At 43.1% G+C, this 24,038-nt stretch overlaps 1 protein-coding gene across 2 annotated transcripts in view; it reads left to right on the plus strand.

Annotated features, from left to right (window-relative positions):
* The window catches only part of LOC117431108 (leucine-rich repeats and immunoglobulin-like domains protein 2), a 60,651-nt gene that overhangs the window by 25,167 nt on the left and 11,446 nt on the right, over positions 1-24,038 (plus strand). For both annotated transcript variants that reach the window (XR_004548644.3, XM_034051748.3), the window contains exons 7-13: positions 1,262-1,405; positions 8,647-8,727; positions 9,085-9,156; positions 9,377-9,445; positions 9,943-10,106; positions 22,270-22,590; positions 23,545-23,826. Coding sequence is in view for 1 of the 2 variants with exons in the window: in XM_034051748.3 (XP_033907639.2) it covers positions 1,262-1,405; positions 8,647-8,727; positions 9,085-9,156; positions 9,377-9,445; positions 9,943-10,106; positions 22,270-22,590; positions 23,545-23,826 (1,133 nt within the window). In the remaining variant the exon portion in view is untranslated. The remainder of the gene's footprint in view (positions 1-1,261; positions 1,406-8,646; positions 8,728-9,084; positions 9,157-9,376; positions 9,446-9,942; positions 10,107-22,269; positions 22,591-23,544; positions 23,827-24,038) is intronic.

The following is a 24,038-nucleotide window of genomic DNA, read 5'->3' on the forward strand; positions in this document are numbered from 1 at the left end:
ACCGTCAAACCCATTGAGGTGACGAGACATGGAGCAACGACTGCTGGAGTGAGATTTTGCTTTGGGCAAAAGGAGATAAACTTATCATACACATTGCGGGTCAGTAGGGATAATAAGTTTTGCTAAATAATGATCAGAAAAAGCCTCTTCTGTTCTCCATAGTCCCTCCAAAGTATGACCACGAGTTAAACCTAAAACTGGACAGTCTGTAAAACCCTGGCTATCAATCAGTTATATAAAATTGGCAGTAGCAGGAGATTTGAGGAAGGTTTATGTGAATATTAAAGTCTCCAAGAACTAATATATTATCTGCTTCTAACAGAAGTTGAGTAAGAAAGTTAGAGAAATCTGTAGAAAGGAGGATATACAACCGGGTGGCCTACAGATAACAGCAAGTTATCCGGGGATGGGGGGCTGGCATTTAACAACAAGATGCTTAAACGAGCATCCGGGGCCACGCCACCACCTCTCCCTGTGTCCCGTGCCTTTTCATAAAACTCGTAACCATACGGAGTCGAGAGAACTAAAGAATGGAAGTCACCAGTTTTATGCCATGCCTCAGTTAGGCATAAAAAGCTCAATTTTTTGTCCATGAGAAGCTTGAATAACCAGAGACTTCTTCCCAAGTGACCTAGTATTCAGTGAGGCAAACCTCTCTAACTGTGAAGTGAGTTTTTGATCCTGATTTGCAGACACACAAGAAATTTGAATCAGATTTGACCGTCTAACATCTGCAGAGCTAAACCCCAGGTGCTGCCGAGAATCTAAAGGAAACCAAACATTTTCAACCTGACTGCTATACAGACCCCACCTTCATTTATACTGTCTAGATAAACAGATAAACTGATAAACTGCCTAAGAACCACAACACAACCACAGTCAGTATATAGTATATAGGGGGTCAGTAGGGATATAGAACCAGGTAATAATAGTCAGTCAACCTTTTAGTACCTTTAATACTGCTGCTGGTGGAAAGTGCAGGCCTCTGTTCCAGCCTGTAATATGAACATGAATCCCCACAGCCGCTGTGAAGACCTCTGTCACACTGAGGTAGTCATATTTATAGAAACACTGCATGCTAAATGTGTACTTGGCCGCTGATATACTGAGACCATGACATTTCTTGGATAGAGACTTAAAACTAGAGAATCGCTAATCCAATTGTGGTGATAAATAATTACAAAAGCCTTTAGCATTTTGTTTTTCCAGCTGTTGTGGGGATTAATGTTCACGCTAACATACTTGTTTTTATTTTTGGCAGAAATGTATCTTTTAATCATTTGACTCGCTTGGATGCGACTGCTTTTACTGGTCTTGGTTTGCTTGAGAATTTGAACTTGGGGAACAATGCTGTGAACCACATTGCGGAGGGTGTATTCAGTGGGCTGCCCAACCTGCACCATCTGTAAGTATACTGTGTTTATGTATTGTAAAACTGAGATGCAACCACAGTACTAGAGGGGTCCGTTTTCTGTATGATTGTAGGTGCTGTTTGTATTAGTAATGCCTTGCTGTTGGACGTTCTAGAACAGAATGTGTTAAAATAAGGAAGATTACTGTAGGGCAGGTATAACATGGTTGCTGATGTGACATTTAAATGAAATACAAAGGCGGCTTCATTTCTTACATCAAATTTCACAAATTAAGAATAATATTTATTTTACATTGTGGAAGGGTGAGGGTATTCACTGACACAGGAGACAGAAGATTTTATTTGGAAACACCGCACAGGTGCCCAGATTTATTTATTCTTCTTATTGCTTGTTTTGTTTACTTTAGCCCGCAGAGGGCGCTGTTGTCCGTGGTCTGGATACTGCCGACAGTAAACCAGGACCACGGGGTTACCAACACAGGTATCCCAGTCCGTGCACCTTCAAGTGCTCAAAAATAATAATGAAAACAGAAGGCGAAAGGAAAAGGGAAAATAAAACACAGTAATAAAACTACAAACAAAAGTGCTGCTTATGCAGTGCCCCCACTGCCGCTAAGCCGGTCAGCACGGGTCTCCGTCCTACACTGTGCTTATACACTGGGGTTGGCCAGGGTTCCCCGTATATCTATACACGTCCCCTCGGGTACGTAATTATTTCTTTTATTTTTTTTTAAATTATTTTTACAGAAGGCTGTCCCCTCAGTCGGGCTCGCCTGCTCCTTATTTCACGCTGGCCTCTTCCGCCAGCGACACTGTACTTTCCCCAACCCGGCCACCCGAGTGCATCGCCAAACCAGTTCTTATGGGCCGAGCAGTCTCCCAAGGCCCGCCCCTCAGCCACTCAGAGAGAGGGAAAGCACACACACACTCTTCCCCACCTCTCCGTGTCATCGCCATGACCGACAGGCGGATCCCACGAGACTGCTGCCCTCTACCTGCAGTAATACGGATGTGCCAGACAGTCAGTCCAGATCTCCCCTGTTACACATCCTCCCCCCCAGAATGGCACCACCGGTCCATTCGAAAATCCTACAACCCAATGCCTTCCCGAGAGAAAAAGTCTGCGTTTTGATGCAGTTTCCCTGCTCGGTGGACTACCCTGAAGGCATAGGGCTGCAGGGCCAAGTACCACCGCGTGATTCTGGCATTGTTATCCTTCATCCGGTGAAGCCATGCTAAGGGGGCATGATCTGTAATCAGGGTGAAGTGTCGCCCCAGGAGGTAGTACCGGAGTGACTCGACTGCCCATTTTACTGCGAGACACTCCTTCTCGATGGTACTATAGTTCTTTTCACGGGGAAGGAGCTTCCTGCTGATGTACAGGACCGGGTGCTCGCTTCCCCGCACCTCCTGAGACAACACTGCCCCGAGACCTGTCTCTGACGCATCCGTCTGCAGGGTGAACCTCCTACTAAAATCAGGACTGCATAGCACTGGCTTGCTACACAGCCTTCGCTTCAAAGCGAGAAAGGCTCTCTGGCACGGCTCCGTCCACTGAACCGTATTTGGGGCAGCCTTCCTGGTGAGGTCTGTCAAAGGAGCAGCGAGCGTGGCGAAGCTCGGGATGAACTTCCTGTAATAGCCCGCTAGTCCCAAGAAAGAGCGCACCTGGGTTTTGGTTGTAGGGACCGGCCAGTCAGCCAAGGCTTTCACCTTAGCAATCAGCGGTCTGATCTGGCCGCTCCCTACTCGATACCCCAAATACTCCGACTCGCTCTTCCCAATGGCACATTTCTTTGGGTTAGCAGTGAGCCCAGCCTCCCGCAAGGATTGCAATACCGCCGCTACCTTACACAGATGACTCGGCCAATCCTCACTGTGGATAACCACGTCATCTATGTAAGCAGCGGCGTACTGCTGATGGGGCCGCAAAATGCGATCCATCATCCGCTGGAAAGTGGCTGGTGCTCCGTGCAACCCAAAGGGCATGGTCCTAAATTGGTACAACCCGAAGGGAGTCGAAAACGCTGTCCTCTCTCTGGACTCTGGGGTCAGGGGTATCTGCCAGTACCCCTTTGTTAAATCCAGTGTCGTCATAAAATGAGCCGTGCCCAGACGCTCCAGCAATTCATCTACCCGGGGCATGGGATAAGCGTCAAACTTCGATTTTTCATTAACTCGCCTGAAGTCAATGCAAAATCGAGTTGACCCGTCCGGCTTATCCACTAAAACAATCGGACTGTTCCAGTCACTTTGGGACTCCTCTATTACCCCCAGTCTGAGCATCTCGTCAATCTCCGCCTTTACTACCTGCCTTTTGCGCTCAGGTATGCGGTACGGCCTCTGGCGAACTAGCGCCCCCGGCTCAGTCTCAATGTGATGATGGGCTACTCGAGTCTGCCCCGGGACGGGAGAAAACACATCAGGAAATTCCGCCACCAACGCCCGCGCCTGACATTTCTGTGTTGGTGTCAGATTATCTGCAATCTGTACCGACCCTTGTTTCGCCAACACAGAAAGATCAGGTCCCAGGTCGGTGACGTCATCTGCTGGCGCCGCTAACAAAGCCTCCTGCTGTAACCAAGGCTTCAGCAGGTTTACATGGTAAATGTGCTTTTCTCTCCGTCGCTCCGGCTGGCAGATCTCATAATCCACCGTCCCAACCCGGCGTGTAACCTCAAACGGTCCTTGCCACTTCGCCAGAAGTTTGGACTCAGAGCTGGGTAATAATAGAAGCACCTTATCCCCCGGCTGAAACGTGCGCAACCGGGCCCCCCTGTTATATTGGGTCTCCTGTCTGTGCTGAGCCTGCTGCAAATTGTCATGCGCCCATTTTCCCAGACTCAAGACGTTTGCGCAGGTCCAACACATACCGGACAGTATTGGTCGAATTGTCCTGCTGTTCCTCCCACATCTCTCTGACCAGATCGAGCACATCCCGGGGTCTCCGACCATACAGCAACTCGAATGGCGAAAAACCCGTGGAAGCCTGGGGTACCTCTCTGATAGCAAAGAGAAGGGGCGGAATCAGCTGGTCCCAGTAACGCACGTCACTACTAATAAATCTGCGCAACATGTTTTTGAGGGTTTTATTAAAACGCTCCACAAGACCATCGGTCTGAGGGTGAAAAACCGAGGTCCTAATGGTCTTAATCCCCAAAAGTTTACATGTTCCGCGGACTAGCCGGGACATAAAGTTGGTGCCTTGGTCGGTCAGTATTTCCTTGGGGATCCCCACCCGGGAGAAAACTTTCACAAGCTCGTTGGCCACAGATTTAGCAGACGCAGATCGGAGGGGAATGGCCTCTGGATAACGCGTAGCATAATCCAAAATGACCAATAGGTGTGTGTATCCCGCCGCACTCCTTTCTAGCGGTCCCACTATATCTACTCCAATACGCTCAAACGGAGCTTCCACTAGGGGCAATGGCACCAGTGGGGCTCGCGGGACGGCTCTAGGGCTAGCTTTCTGACACTCCCCACAGCGTTCGCAAAAACGTCTGACGTCACCATCCAGCCCCAGCCAATAGAACCGTGTCACGAGCCTAGCTTTAGTCTTGTCCCGTCCCAAATGACCAGACAGGGGAATAGCGTGAGCAAGCTGCAACAAATCCTCCTTAAAGGGCTGAGGAATGAGCAACTGGTGACGCACTTCCCCCGTCTGGGGTAATTTTTCAACACGGTACAAAAGATCTCGATTAATTTCAAAGTGAGGGTACGTGGCGGCGCGTCTGGGCTCGACCACACGACCATTAACCACCGCTGCTTGATCAAAGAGCCTGCTCAGCACGTCGTCACGCCCTTGCTCGAGTCGGAAGTCACGGGAACGAGCTAAAAAATCAGCTCCCATGGCTTCCAACTCGGGATCAGGTCGGTCCCGAGTGGAGGCAGCAGAGCCAGACCCCTGCGCTGACTCCGCGGCCTCCCTCCCAGTCTCTTCACCAATCGCCCCCACCTGAAACTTCTCGGACTCCCTCCATTGCCAGCCCTCATTCTTAGCGGCCCGGCGTTCCCGTTTAGTTTTGCGGGGTCTAAATCTGTGGCAATAGCAATCCGGGTCACGAAAGGGAAAGATCTCGCCAATTACTTCCTCTTTCTTAGCCAATAAGGAGGACGGGGCCGTCACAGCAGCCAACCAATTTTTAAACTGCTCGCAGTCCCGTCCCAGAACTACCGGTACCGGCAATCGAGGACACAACCCCAATTGCACTCGCGTCACCTGCTGGCCAATTTTCAGATTGACATACATTTTGGGATAAGTGCGCACATCCCCATGAATACATTTTATATGCACCTGTCCCGTTATTTGCTTATGCCCCGGTGAGATTAAGCTCTCTTGTATCAGGGACTGACTACACCCTGAATCTAAGAGAGCCTGGGTTTGTGTATCATCCACTGACACAGGAATCACAAAACCCGTCTGCTGGAGTGACTGATGGAATGGAACAGTCTTACCTGGTCGGATGAGGTCACATCCCATAGCAGGGCAATCCCGGTCGATGTGGCTCACCTCCCAGCTTGTTCCACACATCAGTGAACTGGTTTCTCGACAGGAAGCTTCAGCAGGAGGTCGAAACACAGGACCCATCAAAGGGGATCGACGGTAGGGTGGCCGCGCGAGACCCCGGTCCAACACCGCAGCAGCCCGTGGGTGACCCCACTCTGCCCCAGTTCTCGGGCCGGGATCTCCCACCGCCACACTCCGTCCAAAGACCTTGCTACCCCTCCCCCCCAGTCCCTTCGCCCTCCCTGGGGCCAGTAGAGGGGGTGATGCCGGTGTAGCGCGGTTTCCAGGCAGCTTAGCGGGCGTTGGTTCCGCTGCCTGGTACTGCTCGGCCAGTTGGATCGCCAACTCTAGGGTGGCGGGTGCCTGCCGTTGCACCCACACCCGCTGTTCCGGGGCCAAGCACTGCAGGAACCGCTCGACCACCACTACCTCCACCAGCCTGGCAGTGGTGGTGGCTCCCGGGTTCAACCATCCCCGGGCGTAATCCTGCAACCGGTGCGCAATGGCCCTGGGGTGTTCCCCCGCAGAAAAGCTCTCCTCCCGGAACCTGCGGCGGTAGCCCTCTGGAGTAGCACCCACGCGGTTGAGGATGGCAGTTTTTAACGTGGGGTACTCCATCCTTGCCACCGGATCCAGGGTGCTCGCCGCCGCCTGCGCCTCCCCCGTCAACTGGGGCAGGAGGTAGCTAGCCCAATGCTCTCGGGCCCATCCGGCAGAAATCGCCATCCCCTCGAACACCTCCAGGTAAGCGTCCGGCCGATCCTCTGCCGTCATTTTTGTTGGCCGCTGTAGCATTGGGTCGGGCGCAGCAGCTCGTACACTCCCCTGCCCTATCTCCGTCAGGGTTTGGCGCAGGAGGTCCATTATTGCGGCGAATTGCTGCGGGTCCATTCTGACTCCCTTTGCTATTGCACTGCTTGAATTGGGCAGTGCCAGTGAATCCCACTTCTGACACCACGTGTGGAAGGGTGAGGGTATTCACTGACACAGGAGACAGAAGATTTTATTTGGAAACACCGCACAGGTGCCCAGATTTATTTATTCTTCTTATTGCTTGTTTTGTTTACTTTAGCCCGCAGAGGGCGCTGTTGTCCGTGGTCTTGATACTGCCGACAGTAAACCAGGACCACGGGGTTACCAACACAGGTATCCCAGTCCGTGCACCTTCAAGTGCTCAAAAATAATAATGAAAACAGAAGGCGAAAGGAAAAGGGAAAATAAAACACAGTAATAAAACTACAAACAAAAGTGCTGCTTATGCAGTGCCCCCACTGCCGCTAAGCCGGTCAGCACGGGTCTCCGTCCTACACTGTGCTTATACACTGGGGTTGGCCAGGGTTCCCCGTATATCTATACACGTCCCCTCGGGTACGTAATTATTTCTTTTATTTTTTTTAAAATTATTTTTACAGAAGGCTGTCCCCTCAGTCGGGCTCGCCTGCTCCTTATTTCACGCTGGCCTCTTCCGCCAGCGACACTGTACTTTCCCCAACCCGGCCACCCGAGTGCATCACCAAACCAGTTCTTATGGGCCGAGCAGTCTCCCAAGGCCCGCCCCTCAGCCACTCGGAGAGAGGGAAAGCACACACACACTCTTCCCCACCTCTCCGTGTCATCGCCATGACCGACAGGCGGATCCCACGAGACTGCTGCCCTCTACCTGCAGTAATACGGATGTGCCAGACAGTCAGTCCAGATCTCCCCTGTTACATACATATATTGTTGTTTTTTTTTTAATATACAGCAGACTCCCGTTAATCCGTACAGATTGGGACCGATTTGAGCCCAAATTAGTGAAACACGGATTAGCCGAAATTGAGTTTACTGTTTACTGAAAACTCAAAAAATGCAATAATACAATATAATGTCCCAACAACAGTCAAAATATATACTGCACGTAATCTGCGTTGTTCAGAGGCAGAGAGCTGGTTTAAACAAGCCACTGATCTTGCTCCAAGTCTTTTAATTGTTGTAACTGCTTCATATTCAGACTGCCAGGCTAGAGAGTTTTAAATCTGCTTTCTGCTCATTTGTCACTGGTTTTAGTTAGGGATGTAATAGGTTAAACGGTTCAACGTTAAATAAATGCATAACGTTTTTACATAACGTACAATAGAAATTGATAATGTGTCGGGCAGTTTGTGTTTTAAAAGTAAATATTCAACAAAACATGTGTTCTTTACACACACCTCTGAACTCTGCAACTCCTGTGCCTGGAACTTTTTATTTGGCAACATATGACATCGGGGTAGCCATGGTTAGTCGACTGAAAACATCGATCAAACATCGATCAGACTAGTCTCAAGCTGTCGATTCCTGGTGTTTGTACGCAGAGCACAGCAGCTGGCGTCAAAATAGAAAAGGGTGTAAAGATGGAGCGCTCAAAACAAACTTATGTGTCGAATACCTGCAAAATAAAAAAAAATAAAAAAAATAAAACCATTTCAGTTTAAGAAGCAGGTACGTTATGTATTATTGTTGTTGCCACTTTTTACTCAGTTGTACTCCCAATGAGTCCCTCGCCCTACCTGTCTTTGTCTGAAAGTTCTGAACTGGTTACCTAGCAACCAACTTCCCATGTCAGCGGGATGCACTTCTGTAGTCTCTGTGATTTTTGTTGTGAAGGGAGCTCAACAACGACCCGAACAGCAGTTTAAAAGTTTTATGATATCTTGCTAAATTGTCAATGCAGACATTTATTCACAAACCTGCTACTTTGTGATCTTCAGTATAAAGTATATTCCATTTTCTTGTTTTTGTGTTGTAGAGATATAAGAAATAATGACATTTCTTGGGCTATTGAAGATTCGGTTGGAGTGTTTGTTGGGCTGGGCAAGTTGAACACACTGTATGTATCTTGTTTGAAGACTATCCAAATATAAAGTGCTGATTTATGCTTTTTGCATTTACTGGAGTAAGGATTTGGGACGTACTAAGACAGACGTCCTCATAACATACATTCACAGTACATGGGCTTCATTGCACAGAATGATATGCCACCACTACTGTATATTTCCCATTCAATGGGAGAATAAAGGATGAAATCTTACCTGGTTCAGTCAAAACATTTTCCATGAGACCCACAGTAATGCACTGCCATTCATAATTATTCTAATGCCTACTGTTTACAATACAAGTTTGAATGTAGTAAAGGCTCTTTTTCTGTCTTTGTGTTCTGAATGTAATTGTATGCTTCCTTTTGTAGAATACTGCAAGGAAACGGGATTAAATCCGTGACGAATAAAGCATTCTCCGGTCTTGAAGCGCTAGAACATCTGTGAGTAACCCAGGCTGTAAACCTCATTTATTTTTAAACTTTTGAGTAGTAAGCTTGGTCCATTCTTGGTTCCTATTACAATTGAAGTAAATCCATGACATACCAAGGGTACAGATGCTATGATGCCATCTGTGTTCTATGAGACACTTCCTCAAGTGTTCAGTTGGTTTTATGATGGACAGTAAAACATGTTTATTTTTTATTTCTGTATTTTCAAAAGGGACTTGACTAGAAATGGAATCATGTCTATTCACCCAAATGCCTTTTCACAGATGAACCTAAAAGAACTGTAAGTAAAATGGTACAATAATCAGACTTAATGTTATTCTGGGAGTTCCTGTTAATATATTGAGATATTTTTGCAGATACTTTTACATGCATTTATTTTTCTAAAATACAAACCTATTCTGCAAAATGTTATGGCTAAACACATGTTGAACTGCTCTTTCAGAAAATCATTTCCAGTAATCCATAAAAACGGATCGGTTTGTAAAACTGGACAGTTTGTATAAAGACAATATATTAAAAGATTTTTAAGAGGCTATGGCGCTGTCCTAACTATTGTGGCGCTTTCGTCACTGGTTATATTAATCTGGTTAGATTTTGATGAAATCAGACATTTTGTAGCATTATTTTCTAGATATTCACGTTTTTGACTGTAGCTAACATTTCAGACAGACTGAGCTTTATTGTGGTTTATATGTTGGTGGGACTTAAATGCCTCTGAAACGGTGTCTGTTTTTCATAGATGGAAAGTTAAAAGCTCTGATTTATTGAATTTTTCAGTCTGTTGAACACCAGTAGTTTGCTGTGTGACTGCAATCTTAAATGGCTGCCTCAGTGGCTGATTGAGAACAAATTCCAGCGTTCTGTGAATGGCAGCTGCACCCACCCTGCATGGCGAGCAGGACAGAGCATTCTCAGTGTCGTCGTGGAGGATCTGGTCTGCGGTGAGTAGTGTTCAGGCGGTTATCAAATTCAATAAAATCGCAATAAAAATGTTCAATGCACATGATACTTAATTTTTATAATAGCGTATCTATCGGTTATCATGATTACCATCACTGAGTTTCGTAGTAAGAATTTACGAGATAACATTCCGCGCAACGAAGTGAAGTTCAGTAGTGTTTGTTGCCACAGAGTGAGCAATTTGCTTCTGTGTAAATAGGGCTATGTTTCCCTCGTTGCCTGCCTTGTCTGACAGGATGCAACAGAGCTGTGCCTGTGATGACATTGACATTGTCATAGCAACAAAGCCACCTGGATCTGCAACATTTACACTTTGACCTCGATGCCCTCGCTTTCCTTTTAAACGCAGTCGCACGTGTCATTGTTGATTTACTTTTACCTCGCAACAAGTTGCATGGGCATAAACAAAAAGTGTAAATGAAGCTCTGACTTATACATTCCAGATAGGCCAAGTGCATCAGCAATGGGTTCTCCTTTTTAAGAACATAAGAAAGTTTACAAACGAGAGGAGGCCATTCAGCCCATCTTGCTCGTTTGGTTGTTAGTAGCTTATTTACCCCAGAATCTCATCAAGCAGCTTCTTGAAGGATCCCAGGGTGTCAGCTTCAGCAACATTACTGGGGAGTTGGTTCCAGACCCTTACAATTCTCTGTGTAAAAAAGTGCCTGCTATTTTCTGTTCTGAATGCCCCTTTATCTAATCTCCATTTGTGACCCCTGGTCCTTGTTTCTTTTTTCAGGTCACAAAAGTCCCCTGGGTCGACATTGTCTATACCTTTTAGGATTTTGAATGTTTGAATCAGATCGCCGCATAGTCTTCTTTGTTCAAGACTGAATATTATTATTTTTTATTATTATTATTTATTTCTTAGCAGACGCCCTTATCCAGGGCGACTTACAATCGCAAGCAAATACAAATACATTCAAGTGTTACAATATAAGTCATACAATAAGAACAAGAAATACAATAATTCTCAAGTGTGACAAACCACAATTCAATAATACAGCAGATAATAGTGAAAGTTACATCAGGATATGATTAAATAGTGATAATTACATCAGGATATGATTAAGTACAAAATACTACAGATTAAACACTTGGCAGATTACAATATTCTGAAGTACAGGATTAAATGCAGTAAAATAGGGGGCAGATAAGAGCAAAATAAAGCACATTTACATGAAGGGTGATAGTGTCCCAGGATACAACAAAGGAGTTCTACAGGTGCTGTTGCATCCTCAAAAAAGTCAAGTAGGTTAGTTAGACACGATCTCCCTTTCCTAAAACCATGCTGACTGTCTCCCAGGATATTGTTACCATATAGGTAATTTTCCATTTTAGATCTTATTATAGTTTCCATAAGTTTACATATATTAGAAGTCAGAACTTATTGGTCTGTAGTTACCTGGTTCGGTTTTGTCTCCCTTTTTGTGGATCGGTATTACGTTTGCAATTTTCCAGTCTGTCGGTACAATCCCTGTGTCAAGAGACTGTTGCATGATCTTGGTTAGTGGTTTGTAAATAACTTCTTTCATTTCTTTGAGTACTATTGGGAGGATCTCATCCGGCCCAGGGGATTTGTTTATTTTAAGAGCTCCTAGTCCCTTTAACACTTCTGCCTCTGTTATGCTAAAGTACTTTAAAATTGGATAGGAAGAGGTCGACATGTGGGGCATGTTGTCTGTGTCCTCCTTTGTAAAAACCTGTGAAAAGTAATCATTTAATATATTTGCTATTTTTTATTTCTTCATCTATGATTTTGCCATTTGTGTCTCTTAGACATTTAACCTCCTCTTTGAATGTTCTCTTGCTGTTATAATATTGGAAAAACATTTTGGAATTGGTTTTAGCCCCCTTAGCAGTATTGATTTCTATCTCTCTCTTGGCCTTTCTAACTTCCTTTTTGACTTGTGTTTTTAGTTCCAAGTACTCTTTCTGTGTACTTTGTTTTTGGTCCATTTTAAACGTTCTGTAAAGTGCCTTTTTTTGCTGAATATTTTTTTAATTGATCTATTAAACCATTTTGGTTAATTACAGTACAGGAACTAAGTATGATTGTGATGCAGATGAAATCTGCTACTAGTTCATTAGATCCCATTCCTACTAGGTTCCTTAAGGATGTTTTCAATGACTTGTGCAGTGATATTCTTGCAATAACAAATAGCTCTCTTGAAACAGGAATAGTTCATTTTAAAGTGCAGTAATAAAGGGGCTCACGAGTGGTGCATCCAGTGAAGACGCTCCGCGTGGAGTGCAGGAGGCCCCTCCACTCTGGAACTCCCTGCCTGAGTCACTTCAGTGCAGTAATAAAGGGGCTCCTGAGTGGTGCATCCAGTGAAGATGCTCCGTGTGGAGTGCAGGAGGCCCCTCCACTCTGGAACTCCCTGCCTGAGTCACTTCAGTGCAGTAATAAAGGGGCTCCTGAGTGGTGCATCCAGTGAAGACGCTCCGTGTGGAGTGCAGGAGGCCCCTCCACTCTGGAACTCCCTGCCTGAGTCACTTCAAAGTGCAGTAATAAAGGGGCTCCTGAGTGGTGCATCCAGTGAAGACGCTCCGTGTGGAGTGCAGGAGGCCCCTCCACTCTGGAGCTCCCTCCCTGAGTCACTTCAAAGTGCTCCCTCCCTGGAAATTAAGTCCAGGCTCAAGACACATCTTTATAACTTAGCCTTTTAATTTCCACTTTTTAAGCTTATTTGTATTTTATTCTAATTTTTATTGTATTTTTAAAATTATACTGCTCTGTTTTTAACTGTCTGTAAAGCGCTGTATAAATAAAGGTTGTGGTGGTTGTTGTGGTTGTGGTTGTTGTGGTGGTGGTTGTGGTGGTTGTTGTGGTTGATGGTGATGATGATGATGATGATGATGATGAAGAACAACAATTTACTCAAAGCCTCCACTAGTGTTTTCCACTATTATAACAACTTTGACTGTTATTAATACAGCTTAGTTTTGGGTAAGAAGAAACCAAGGGATCAGTATTAGGTCCTCTGCTATTCCTAATCTACATTAATGATTTAGATTCAGGTATAGTAAGCAAACTTGTTAAATTTGCAGACGACACAAAAATAGGAGGAGTGGCAAACACTGTTGCAGCAGCAAAGGTCATTCAAAATGATCTAGATAGCATTCAGAACTGGGCAGACACATGGCAAATGACATTTAATAGAGAAAAGTGTAAAGTACTGCACGCAGGCAATAAAAATGTGCATTATAAATATCATATGGGAGATACTGAAATTGAAGAAGGAATCTATGAAAAAGACCTAGGAGTTTATGTTGACTCAGAAATGTCTTCATCTAGACAATGTGGGGAAGCTATAAAAAAGGCTAACAAGATGCTTGGATATATTGTGAGAAGTGTTGAATTTAAATCAAGGGAAATAATGTTAAAACTTTACAATGCATTAGTAAGACCTCACCTAGAATATTGTATTCAGTTCTGGTCATCTCATTACAAAAAGGATGTTGCTGCTCTAGAAGGAGTGCAAAGAAGAGCAACCAGAATTATCCCGGGTTTAAAAGGCATGTCGTATGCAGACAGGCTAAAAGAATTGAATCTATTCAGTCTTGAACAAAGAAGACTACGCAGTGATCTGATTCAAGCATTCAAAATCCTAAAAGGTAGAGACAATAGACCCAGTGGACATTTTTGACCTGAAAAAAGAAACAAGGACCAGTGGTCACAAATGGAGATTAGATAAAGGGGCATTCAGAACAGAAAATAGGAGGCACTTTTTTACACAGAGAATTGTGAGGGTCTGGAACCAACTCCCCAGTAATGTTGTTGAAGCTGATGCCCTGGTATCCTTCAAGAAGCTGCTTGATGAGATAATGGGAACAATAATCTACTAACAACCAAACGAGCAAGATGGGCTTAATGACCTCCTCTTGTTTGTAAACTTTCTTATGTTCTTATGTTGTTAAGCTTGTCACTTAGCAATCTTTAATTCACATTGATCAGAATCTTCAAAAACTTGTGATCACAACAACTCAAAGTAAACTATACATGAGCAGCTAATATATATATATATATATATATATATATATATATATATATAATTTTTTTTTTTTTTTTTTTTTTTTTTTTTAATTTTAAAATGTATACGTGACATATGATGTTCTGTAGATAGCACTGGTTGATTCTATGGTAGTATTAAAGCAGGTTGATTCCAGAGATTCAGTGGACAAATCTAAATCTAAAACAAAATGGCCAAAATGGTTTAATAGATCAATTAAAAAAAATATTCAGTGAAAAAAGGCACTTTACAGAGTGTTTAAAAGGGACCAAAAACAAAGTACACAGAAAGAGTACTTGGAACTGCAAACACAAGTCAAAAAGGAAGTTAGAAAGGCCAAGAGAGATAGAAATCAATATTGCTAAGGGGACTAAAACCAATTCCAAAATGTTTTTCCAATATTATAACAGCAAGAGAACATTCAAAGAGGAGGTTAAATGTCTAAGAGACACAAATGGCAAAATCATAGATGAAGAAAAAAAAATAGCAAACATATTAAATGATTACTTTTCACAGGCTTTTACAAAGGAGGACACGGACAACATGCCCCACATGTCAACCTGTTCCTATCCAATTTTAGATAACTTTAGCATAACAGAGGCAGAAGTGTTAAAGGGACTAGGAGCTCTTAAAATAAACAAATCCCCTGGGCCGGATGAGATCCTCCCAATAGTACTCAAAGAAATGAAAGAAGTTATTTACAAACTGCTAACCAAGATCATGCAACAGTCTTTTGACACAGGGGTTGTACCGACAGACTGGAAAATAGCAAACATAATACAGATCCACAAAAAGGGAGAAAAAACCGAACCAGGTAACTACAGACCAATAAGCCTGACTTCTATTATATGTAAACTTATGGAAATGTCCATATTTAACACCTGGGCTTCAAGACTATTTCTTATGTATAGCGCTACCCCTCCGCCTCTTCTGTCCTGCCTGTCTTTCCTATACAGTGTATACCCACTAATATTATATTCGTCTCCATCACTCTCGAATAACCAAGTTTCTGTAACACCTATCACATCGTAGTTACTTGTTAGTGCAGAAACTTCAAGACTTGGCGTCAGTGCACCACAGACATCTGGGTGTTTACTACTGTTCAGACCGGCTACTCACTGCAGTTCAAGCATGGTCCTCCTCCCTTTCGGGGCGTGACTGCAGTATTAGTCATGGACCCACAGGACACCGCTGTGGTGCCTCAGGAGGTAGTAACTCTGCTGCAAAAATGGGCTATTCATATGGTACCCCCCTCCAATAGGAGGGCGGGTTCTACACCATGCCCAAGCGGGATGGTGGCCTCAGACCAATCCTCGACCTCAGGCAGGTCAACCTGTTCTGAGCCGAAGGAAGTCAGGCCAGGCAATTGGTCCACAAAGTAGACCACTAAGATGCCTGCTTTCATATCTCCATAGAAACCGGCTCACGAGTATCTGTGGTTCGCTATTAGGGAACAGTGTACAAGTTCAAGTTTTGCCGTTGGGCCTCTGTCTAGCTCTCCATGCCTTTCGAGGCACAGGGAAGCTAGGCTGGCCCCTTTGACACTCAAAGGTATCGCAGTTCAGAAGAGCAGAGATAGATATTGCCTCCCAGGAATCGATCCATTGTCTGCTGGTTCTCCATAACAGGAGCCAGGGACCCATTGGCGTTAGATGCCTTGGCACATCAGTGGCAGAGGCAGCTGCTGTATGACTTCCCACCACTCGCCATGCTCCTGCTGTGTCTGGAGAAGTCTCACAGGACCGGTGAAGGACTTAGTTCCTAGTTGGACGTTAAATGTAGTACTTGAATGTACTGACAAAATCTCAATTTGAGCCCATGCATTCAGCTGGGCTGAATTTTTGGTCTTTCAGGACAGCTTTCTTGCTTGCAGTCACCTCTGCTAAGCAAGTGAGTGAGATGCAAGCATTTTCAATATCGAAAGCTTATCTAATTTCTTTTTTCAGAGGCCAGAACGATGGTTACACTTCGTACTAACCCCACTTTTTTGCCGAAAACAATCTCGGCTTTCCACATTAACCAGTTAGTGGAATTGTCGGGGACACTGCTGCTGTACCCTTGAGCAAGGTACTTTTACCTAGATTGCTCCAGTAAAAACCCAACTGTATAAATGGGTAATTGTATGTAAACATAATGTGATATCTTGTAACAATTGTAAGTCGCCCTGGATAAAGGTGTCTGCTAAGAAATAAATAATAATAATAATAATTGGAGGCTTTCCATCCCCCTCCTTTCCAATCTGACAGGGAGCGCCAGGCATTAGTGTATTATGTGGACAGAACTAAAAGCTGGAGGCAGTCAGAACAATTTTTTGTCTGTTACGGAGCTAAGTCACAGGGACAGGCTCTGTCTAAACAGCATCTATCCAAGTGGATAACAGGCGCGATACAGACCGTGTATGAACTGGCCAGTCTGCCCCGCCCGAGAAGCTCACCAGCCATTCCACCAAGGGCCAGGCGACTTCATAGGCTCTGTTCCAGGGTGCATCTATTCAGGAAATAAGCAGTGCAGTGGTTTGGGCTTCATCCCATATGTTTGCCAGGTTCTATCTGCTGAATGTCTGTCATGGACCCACAGAATCCTGGATTTGGCACTAGAGTACTGAGAGCAGCTTCCCAGTCCTCCCTCACGATAGAACATTAGAGGCGGGTCCATCTTAATGTTTTCATTATGGAACATTACTGTGACACAAGCAGTTACTAGCTTGCAATTGGGTTGTATGCCGTCCTTGCGACAGCTGGGGTATACTCCCCCATTTTGTAATGGTTAATATTCCCTACTTGAAAGGGAACGTTCGGTTATTATCACGACCCGGGTTCCCTGAAATAGGAATATTAACCATTAACTTCAGGGTCGCGGCGTTCATGGTCTCAATCTCTGAAGAAAATGGCAATGCTTGTATGGCGCGCTGCTGTTTTGTGGTTGTTGGGCGGAACCTCAGCAGCACCACCCTGCTCTAGTGAGGGCAGCAGTGTGGAGGAGTGGTTAGGGCTGTGGACTCTAGACCGGAGGGTCGTGGGTTCAACCCCAGGTGGGGGACACTGCTGCTGTACCCTTGAGCAAGGTACTTTACCTAGATTGCTCCAGTAAAAACCCAATTTGGTAATTGTATGTAAAAATAATGTGATATCTTGTAACAATTGTAAGTCACCCTGGATAAGGGAGTCTGCTAAGAAATAAATAAATAATAATAATAATAATAATAATAATAATAATAATCTTTTGGTATAGAGTTTTCAATTCGGATGTCTTAAAGGGAAACACCCGTTTTGTAATGGTTAATATTCCTATTTCAGGGAACCTGGGTTATGATAATTACCTAACGATATACAGTACACCCCCGCTATAACAGCCTTCATTATAACGAACCTTCAGCTATAATGAACCTGGCCCCCGGACCGCAAATAAAATTAAAAAAAACTAAAGATAATATAAATGCACACTGTCGTGCCTGTACGCACAGGATGCCATCTCCGCAGTGAAGTCAACTCTTTTCTCTTAGTAAAAAGCATTCACTGTGTAACTATACATTCAAAATGAAAATAATTGTATGTTGCAACAAATCTGGAAACTAAATTGAAAAAAGGAGTAACGCAGGCGTATCTCTGTCGTGAATATAGATTGTCATAAAGCACTTTTTTCTTTTTGCTTTTTACGCTGGGTGTATGTGTGTGTGTGTGTGTGTGTGTGTGTGTGTGTGTGTGTGTGTGTGTATACATATATATATATATATATATATATTATATCTCAAATGTTTACATACCCCAATGGAAATGTTATAATTTCTAGAAATTTCTCAAACAAAGAATTTTAGGAAAAATATTTTGTAGCAAAAGTTTTGCTTTTCTGGATGAGGAAAAAAAGTTACAAGAAATAGATGTCTACAATTATTAAAGTGTTCATACCCTTTGATGCTATGATAGTATTGTCCACAAGGTGCTAGAAATTTCAATATGATGATGCAGAACCTAATTCTAGAAAATGCTGGATTGTAGGTGAACATTCTTAGAGAGTAAAAGGGTTAGGCATAGGGTGATTGCTGTCATTACCAATAAGTCAATATGGGAAAAAGTAAAGAGCTATCTGAAGACCTCAGGCAGAAACCATCCACTACAAAACTTGATTTAAAGTGCAACTGGATGTTCCAACACGACAATGATCCAAAGCACACTTCAGAATCAAAATCTACTTCAGAATGGCTAAAGAAGAATAAAATCAAGGTTATTATTATTATTTGTTTATTTAGCAGACGCCTTTATCCAAGGCGACTTAACAGAGACCAGGGTGTGTGAACTATGCATCAGCTGCAGAGTCACAACTACGTCTCCATTGTACACTTTTGACTACAAGTGTGTGTGTGAGATTTTTATATATATATAATACAATAAATAAATGGGAGACACACATTTTCAGGATGGGGACAAACTAAAACTTACAAAAAAATACAAAAATCGGTCATCTGGTAGTATTTTGGAATGAATGTGGAGCAATCTGAAACAGGCCAGCCTATTTGGTCTGAAACCTTTTTGTCGTACTTGTTTCAAGGCAAATGTTTAAAGTACAGAAACACAAACTCACAAGTCAAAAATATTATGAATGTAAAGTCTATTGAAAATATACAACCCACAGTGCAGTCTGTTTATAAGAATCACATCCGTCCCGGGTGTTTTGATTATTTTAAGCATGATTCTTAAAAGCGGACCGATATGATTACTGTGGTGCAAAATCAGACTTACTATGTGAATGATAAGAGCTTGTTCCCTGGCTGCAGTGTAATGGTTTGACCACTAGATGTCATGAGTTTCCGCATGTATGCACGGCCACGAAAAATCCACAGCTGCTTTCCTTAACGTCAATTGGTTAACTGCTTGTTAAAGTTAGTGACACCTCGATAGAAGTGGCTTGGCCGATAGTAACATGCTCACTTTTTCTGGTTTTAGTCAGAATTTAGCGGCGGTATTCTGAACAAGCTGCAAGCAGGATACCTCACGTTTTGGGACATCAGAAAAAAGTGCATTACAATATCAATTCTAGATGAAACCCAAGGCATGTATTAGTCTCTCTGCATCGGATACAGAAATAATTGGTCTAAGTTTGGCTATATTTCTCAAATGATAAAAATATACTTTATTATTTATTTCTTAGCAGACGCCCTTATCCAGGGCGACTTATAGTCTTGAACAAAAATACATTTCAAGTACAAGTAATAATACAATATGAGTCTCAAATGATAGGTCAGGATCAAAGATGACCCCCAAACTCTTAATTTCTAGTTTGTTTTGATGAGAGACTACAAGGGTCGAGCTCATGAAATCCCACATTTCATTTTAGTTGGTTCTGTGAGCCCACAAGCATGTTTTATCTGAATTCAACATTAGAAAATTCTGTGACATCCAATGCTTGATGTCTGTAAGGCAAGTAGCTAATAGCACCCAGGCAGAAGAAAATCCTGGCTTTGTGCTATGTGCAGCATGAAAACCAGAAACTTATCTAATATACCATTAAGAGTTAGAAATCTTTGTAAGAATTGCAACAACTCTCCTAGAACTTGAGATACTGAGGACTTTAGGGTCCAAATTGTTTCTTAAGCATAGGCTTTACCACAGCTACCTTAAGTGCTGAGGGAACTATACCGGAGGAGAGTGAACCATTTATATTTAAAACGTGGGTATTAATAACACCAAGAACATATTTTAATAGTTTTGTAGGAATAGGATCAAGAGAGCATGTAGTAGCTCTCATATGTTGAACTAGCTCTGTCAGTTCCTGTAAGGTAATAGTAGCCTTAATAGCTGTAGTTGGTATAGTTGTGCTTTAACTTTAACCGTTTATTTTTACATTTTAGAAGAGGCAAACATAGCCAGCCCATAATATAAATATTGATCTTGATGGACTCCTTACTCCGCTGGAGAGTGATCTCCATGCTAAAAGATCTTAAGTGGACACTCAAGTCTGGTCTTAGAGAGAGATGTGCCATTCTCACTGTAATTCTGCACACCAGCATGTTTTGTGATCCCTGCTTTCGTGCACATCTGTTAAATGATGAAGACAAACATGCTCCTATTGATGCAGCTTTAAGTTAATTAATGAAGCTTTAAGTTAAATTCCTGTGAATGTAATGATTTAAAGTTTTAAAACACCAACATAAGAACATAAGAAAGTTTACAAACGAGAGGAGGCCATTCAGCCCATCTTGTTCGTTTGGTTGTTAGTAGCTTTATTAATCCCAGAATCTCATCAAGCAGCTTCATGAATTGTCGTTGTTGTTTTATATATATATATATATATATATATATATATATATATATATATATATATACAGTACTGTGCAAAAGTTTTAGGCAGGTGTGAAAAAATGCTGTAAAGTAAGAATGCTTTCAAAAATAGACATGTTAATAGTTTATATTTATCAATTAACAAAATGCGAAGTGAGTAAACAGAAGAAAAATCTACATCAAATCAATATTTGGTGTGACCACCCTTTGCCTTCAAAACAGCATCAATTCTTCTAGGTACACTTGCACACAGTTTTTGAAGGAACTCGGCAGGTAGGTTGGCCCAAACATCTTGGAGAACTAACCACAGTTCTTCTGTGGATTTAGGCAGCCTCAGTTGCTTCTCTCTCTTCATGTAATCCCAGACAAACTCGATGATGTTGAGATCAGGGCTCTGTGGGGGCCATACCATTACTTCCAGGACTCCTTGTTCTTCTTTACGCTGAAGATAGTTCTTAATGACTTTCGCTGTATGTTTGGGGTCGTTGTCATGCTGCAGAATAAATTTGGGGCCAATCAGATGCCTCCCTGATGGTATTGCATGATGGATAAGTATCTGGCTGTACTTCTCAGCATTGAGGAGACCATTAATTCTGACCAAATCCCCAACTCCATTTGCAGAAATGCAGCCCCAAACTTGCAAGGAACCTCCACCATGCTTCACTGTTGCCTGCAGACACTCATTCGTGTACCACTCTCCAGCCCTTCGGCGAACAAACTGCCTTCTGCTACAGCCAAATATTTCAAATTTTGACTCATCAGTCCAGAGCACCTGCTGCCATTTTTCTGCACCCCAGTTCCTGTGTATTCGTGCATAGTTGAGTCGCTTGGCCTTGTTTCCACGTCGGAGGTATGGCTTTTTGGCCACAAGTCTTCCATGAAGGCCACTTCTGACCAGATTTCTCCGGACAGTAGATGGGTGTACCAGGGTCCCACTGTTTTCTGCCAATTCTGAGCTGATGGCACTGCTGGACATCTTCTGATTGCGAAGGGAAGTAAGCATGATGTGTCTTTCATCTGCTGCAGTAAGTTTCCTTGGCCGACCACTGCGTCTACGGTCCTCAACGTTGCCCGTTTCTTTGTGCTTCTTCAAAAGAGCTTGGACAGCACATCTGGAAACCCCTGTCTGCCTTGAAATTTCTGCCTGGGAGAGACCTTGCTGATGCAGTATAACTACCTTGTGTCTTGTTGCTGTGCTCAGTCTTGCCATGGTGTATGACTTTTGACAGTAAACTGTCTTCAGCAACCTCACCTTGTTAGCTGAGTTTGGCTGTTCCTCACCCAGTTTTATTCCTCCTACACAGCTGTTTCTGTTTCAGTTAATGATTGTGTTTCAACCTACATACTGAATTGATGATCATTAGCACCTGTTTGGTATAATTATTTAATCATACACCTGACTATATGCCTACAAAATCCCTGACTTTGTGCAAGTGTACCTAGAAGAATTGATGCTGTTTTGAAGGCAAAGGGTGGTCACACCAAATGTGGATTTGATTTCGATTTTTCTTCTGTTCACTCACTTTGCATTTAGTTAATTGATAAATATAATCTATTAACATGTCTATTTTTGAAAGCATTCTTACTTTACAGCATTTTTTCACACCTGCCTAAAACTTTTGCACAGTACTGTGTGTGTGTGTGTGTGTGTGTGTGTGTGTGTGTGTGTGTATATATATATATATATATATATATAATATATATATATAATATATATATATATATATGCAGACACACAGTTCGCTCTGAACAAAATAACGATGTGTGTTTTAAAATTCTACTGAGTTTTAGAAGCAGAAATTGAATGTACACACGGGTTTGCAATTGAAATGTGTGTGTGTTTTCTCCACCAGATGATTTTCCTAAGCCCCAGATCACTGCACATCCTGAAACTACAGTGGCTCTCAAGGGAATGAATATTACATTAACTTGCATTGCAGCAAGCAGCAGTGATTCACCGATGTCGGCAGCTTGGAGGAAAGACAGTGAAGTTTTGTATGATGCAGTGGTCCAAAACTTTGCCAGATACAGGGAACAAGTGGGAGCACTCATTGAGTACACCACTGTATTGCATCTTTTTAATGTTAATTTTACCGATGAAGGTCGGTACCAGTGTGTTGTCACGAATCACTTTGGATCCAATTATTCGGAAAGAGCAAAACTTACTGTGAATGGTGAGCAGGCTTTAAAATACACTACAAATATTTAATACACTATGTAAAGTATTTTCAAACCATAATTGAATAGTTTTGTGCCACCTGCAAAATGTATTGTGCAGACTAGCTTTCTTGCAATTAAACATTTGTGGGGCAGGATAGGATGGGGGTGGTTTGCTTATTCAGTTGTTAAAGTATTATAACCAACAGTCCTGTTTTTTGTGTCAAGCTGGTGTGTGTGTGTTTTGTTTGTTTTTTCCTTAAGTTTTTCTTAATCCCTATTTATTTAGCAGGAAGCCTTGCCAATGTGTATAGAGGTGCACTCCACTTATAACGGGCTCCAAGGGGCAATGGAAATCAGTACTTTATTAACAAAGTACGTTGTAAACACAATTCGAAATGCTGTATATAACTGCGAACATAAGTACCTTAAATGTTTACCCTGTGGGCCGTATAATGTAATAAGTAGTACCATTTTACGAATTTATATTTTCGCTACATGTAATTAACATTGTATACGTTATAGGTTTTAAACTGTACAGCGGCTGTGCCAACAAAAACAGAAGAATAGAAGTAAACGGCAGCTGTTTTCCTGCCTGACATCACAAACGCCACCATGACCGTCAGTAATTGTCCTGGATGTTCCTTATTTGGACAAAATATCTACCCGTGGAACAGGAAAACTATGCATTAAACGGTACTATATGTATTAAACTATACGTATTAAACAGTATATTCTTTATAAGAGAGTCTGTTAACCAGATTAATTCCCCATTAAAACCCATGTTGAATATGTTGTAAATAGAACTCTGTTCTAACAGGATCCGTTATAAGTGGAGTGCACCTGTATTAATAAACACGGGCTGTATTTCTCACCAATAGAGCTGGCTTTTAATTGTAAATGCAGTAGGTTTCAGTGTTGGGGGTGACTATTGTTTGGAGTCCCTGAAAGTTGAATTGTCCTCAACACAGAGCTGCCCTCCTTCGTGAAAACGCCGATGGACCTCACCATTCGGACTGGGGCTATGGCTCGCCTGGAGTGTGCAGCAGAGGGGCACCCCGCTCCTCAGATCGCCTGGCAGAAAGACGGCGGCACAGACTTCCCAGCTGCACGGGAGCGACGCATGCATGTCATGCCAGAAGATGATGTTTTCTTCATCGCAAATGCCAAGATTGAAGACATGGGCGTCTACAGCTGCACAGCACAGAATACAGCGGGAAGCATGCATGCTAATGCAACACTAACAGTGTTAGGTAAGAAAGACTTGCTGTTAGAAACTCTTTTGCAATATTCCTGTTACAGTGCCATCTTTCACAAAGCCAGAGAGGATATATACAGAGGATACTGGTATACAGTTTTTATTCACCGCAGGAGGATGTCCCAGTAAATAACAAACCCGACAGGGGCGAGTGGTTTATGTAAGGACATACTCCTAAGGGGAGTAAAAAACATATACCAAGAAAGA

The sequence above is a fragment of the Acipenser ruthenus genome, chromosome 29 (genome assembly GCF_902713425.1).
Source record: "Acipenser ruthenus chromosome 29, fAciRut3.2 maternal haplotype, whole genome shotgun sequence".
Taxonomy (NCBI): Eukaryota; Metazoa; Chordata; class Actinopteri; order Acipenseriformes; family Acipenseridae; genus Acipenser; species Acipenser ruthenus.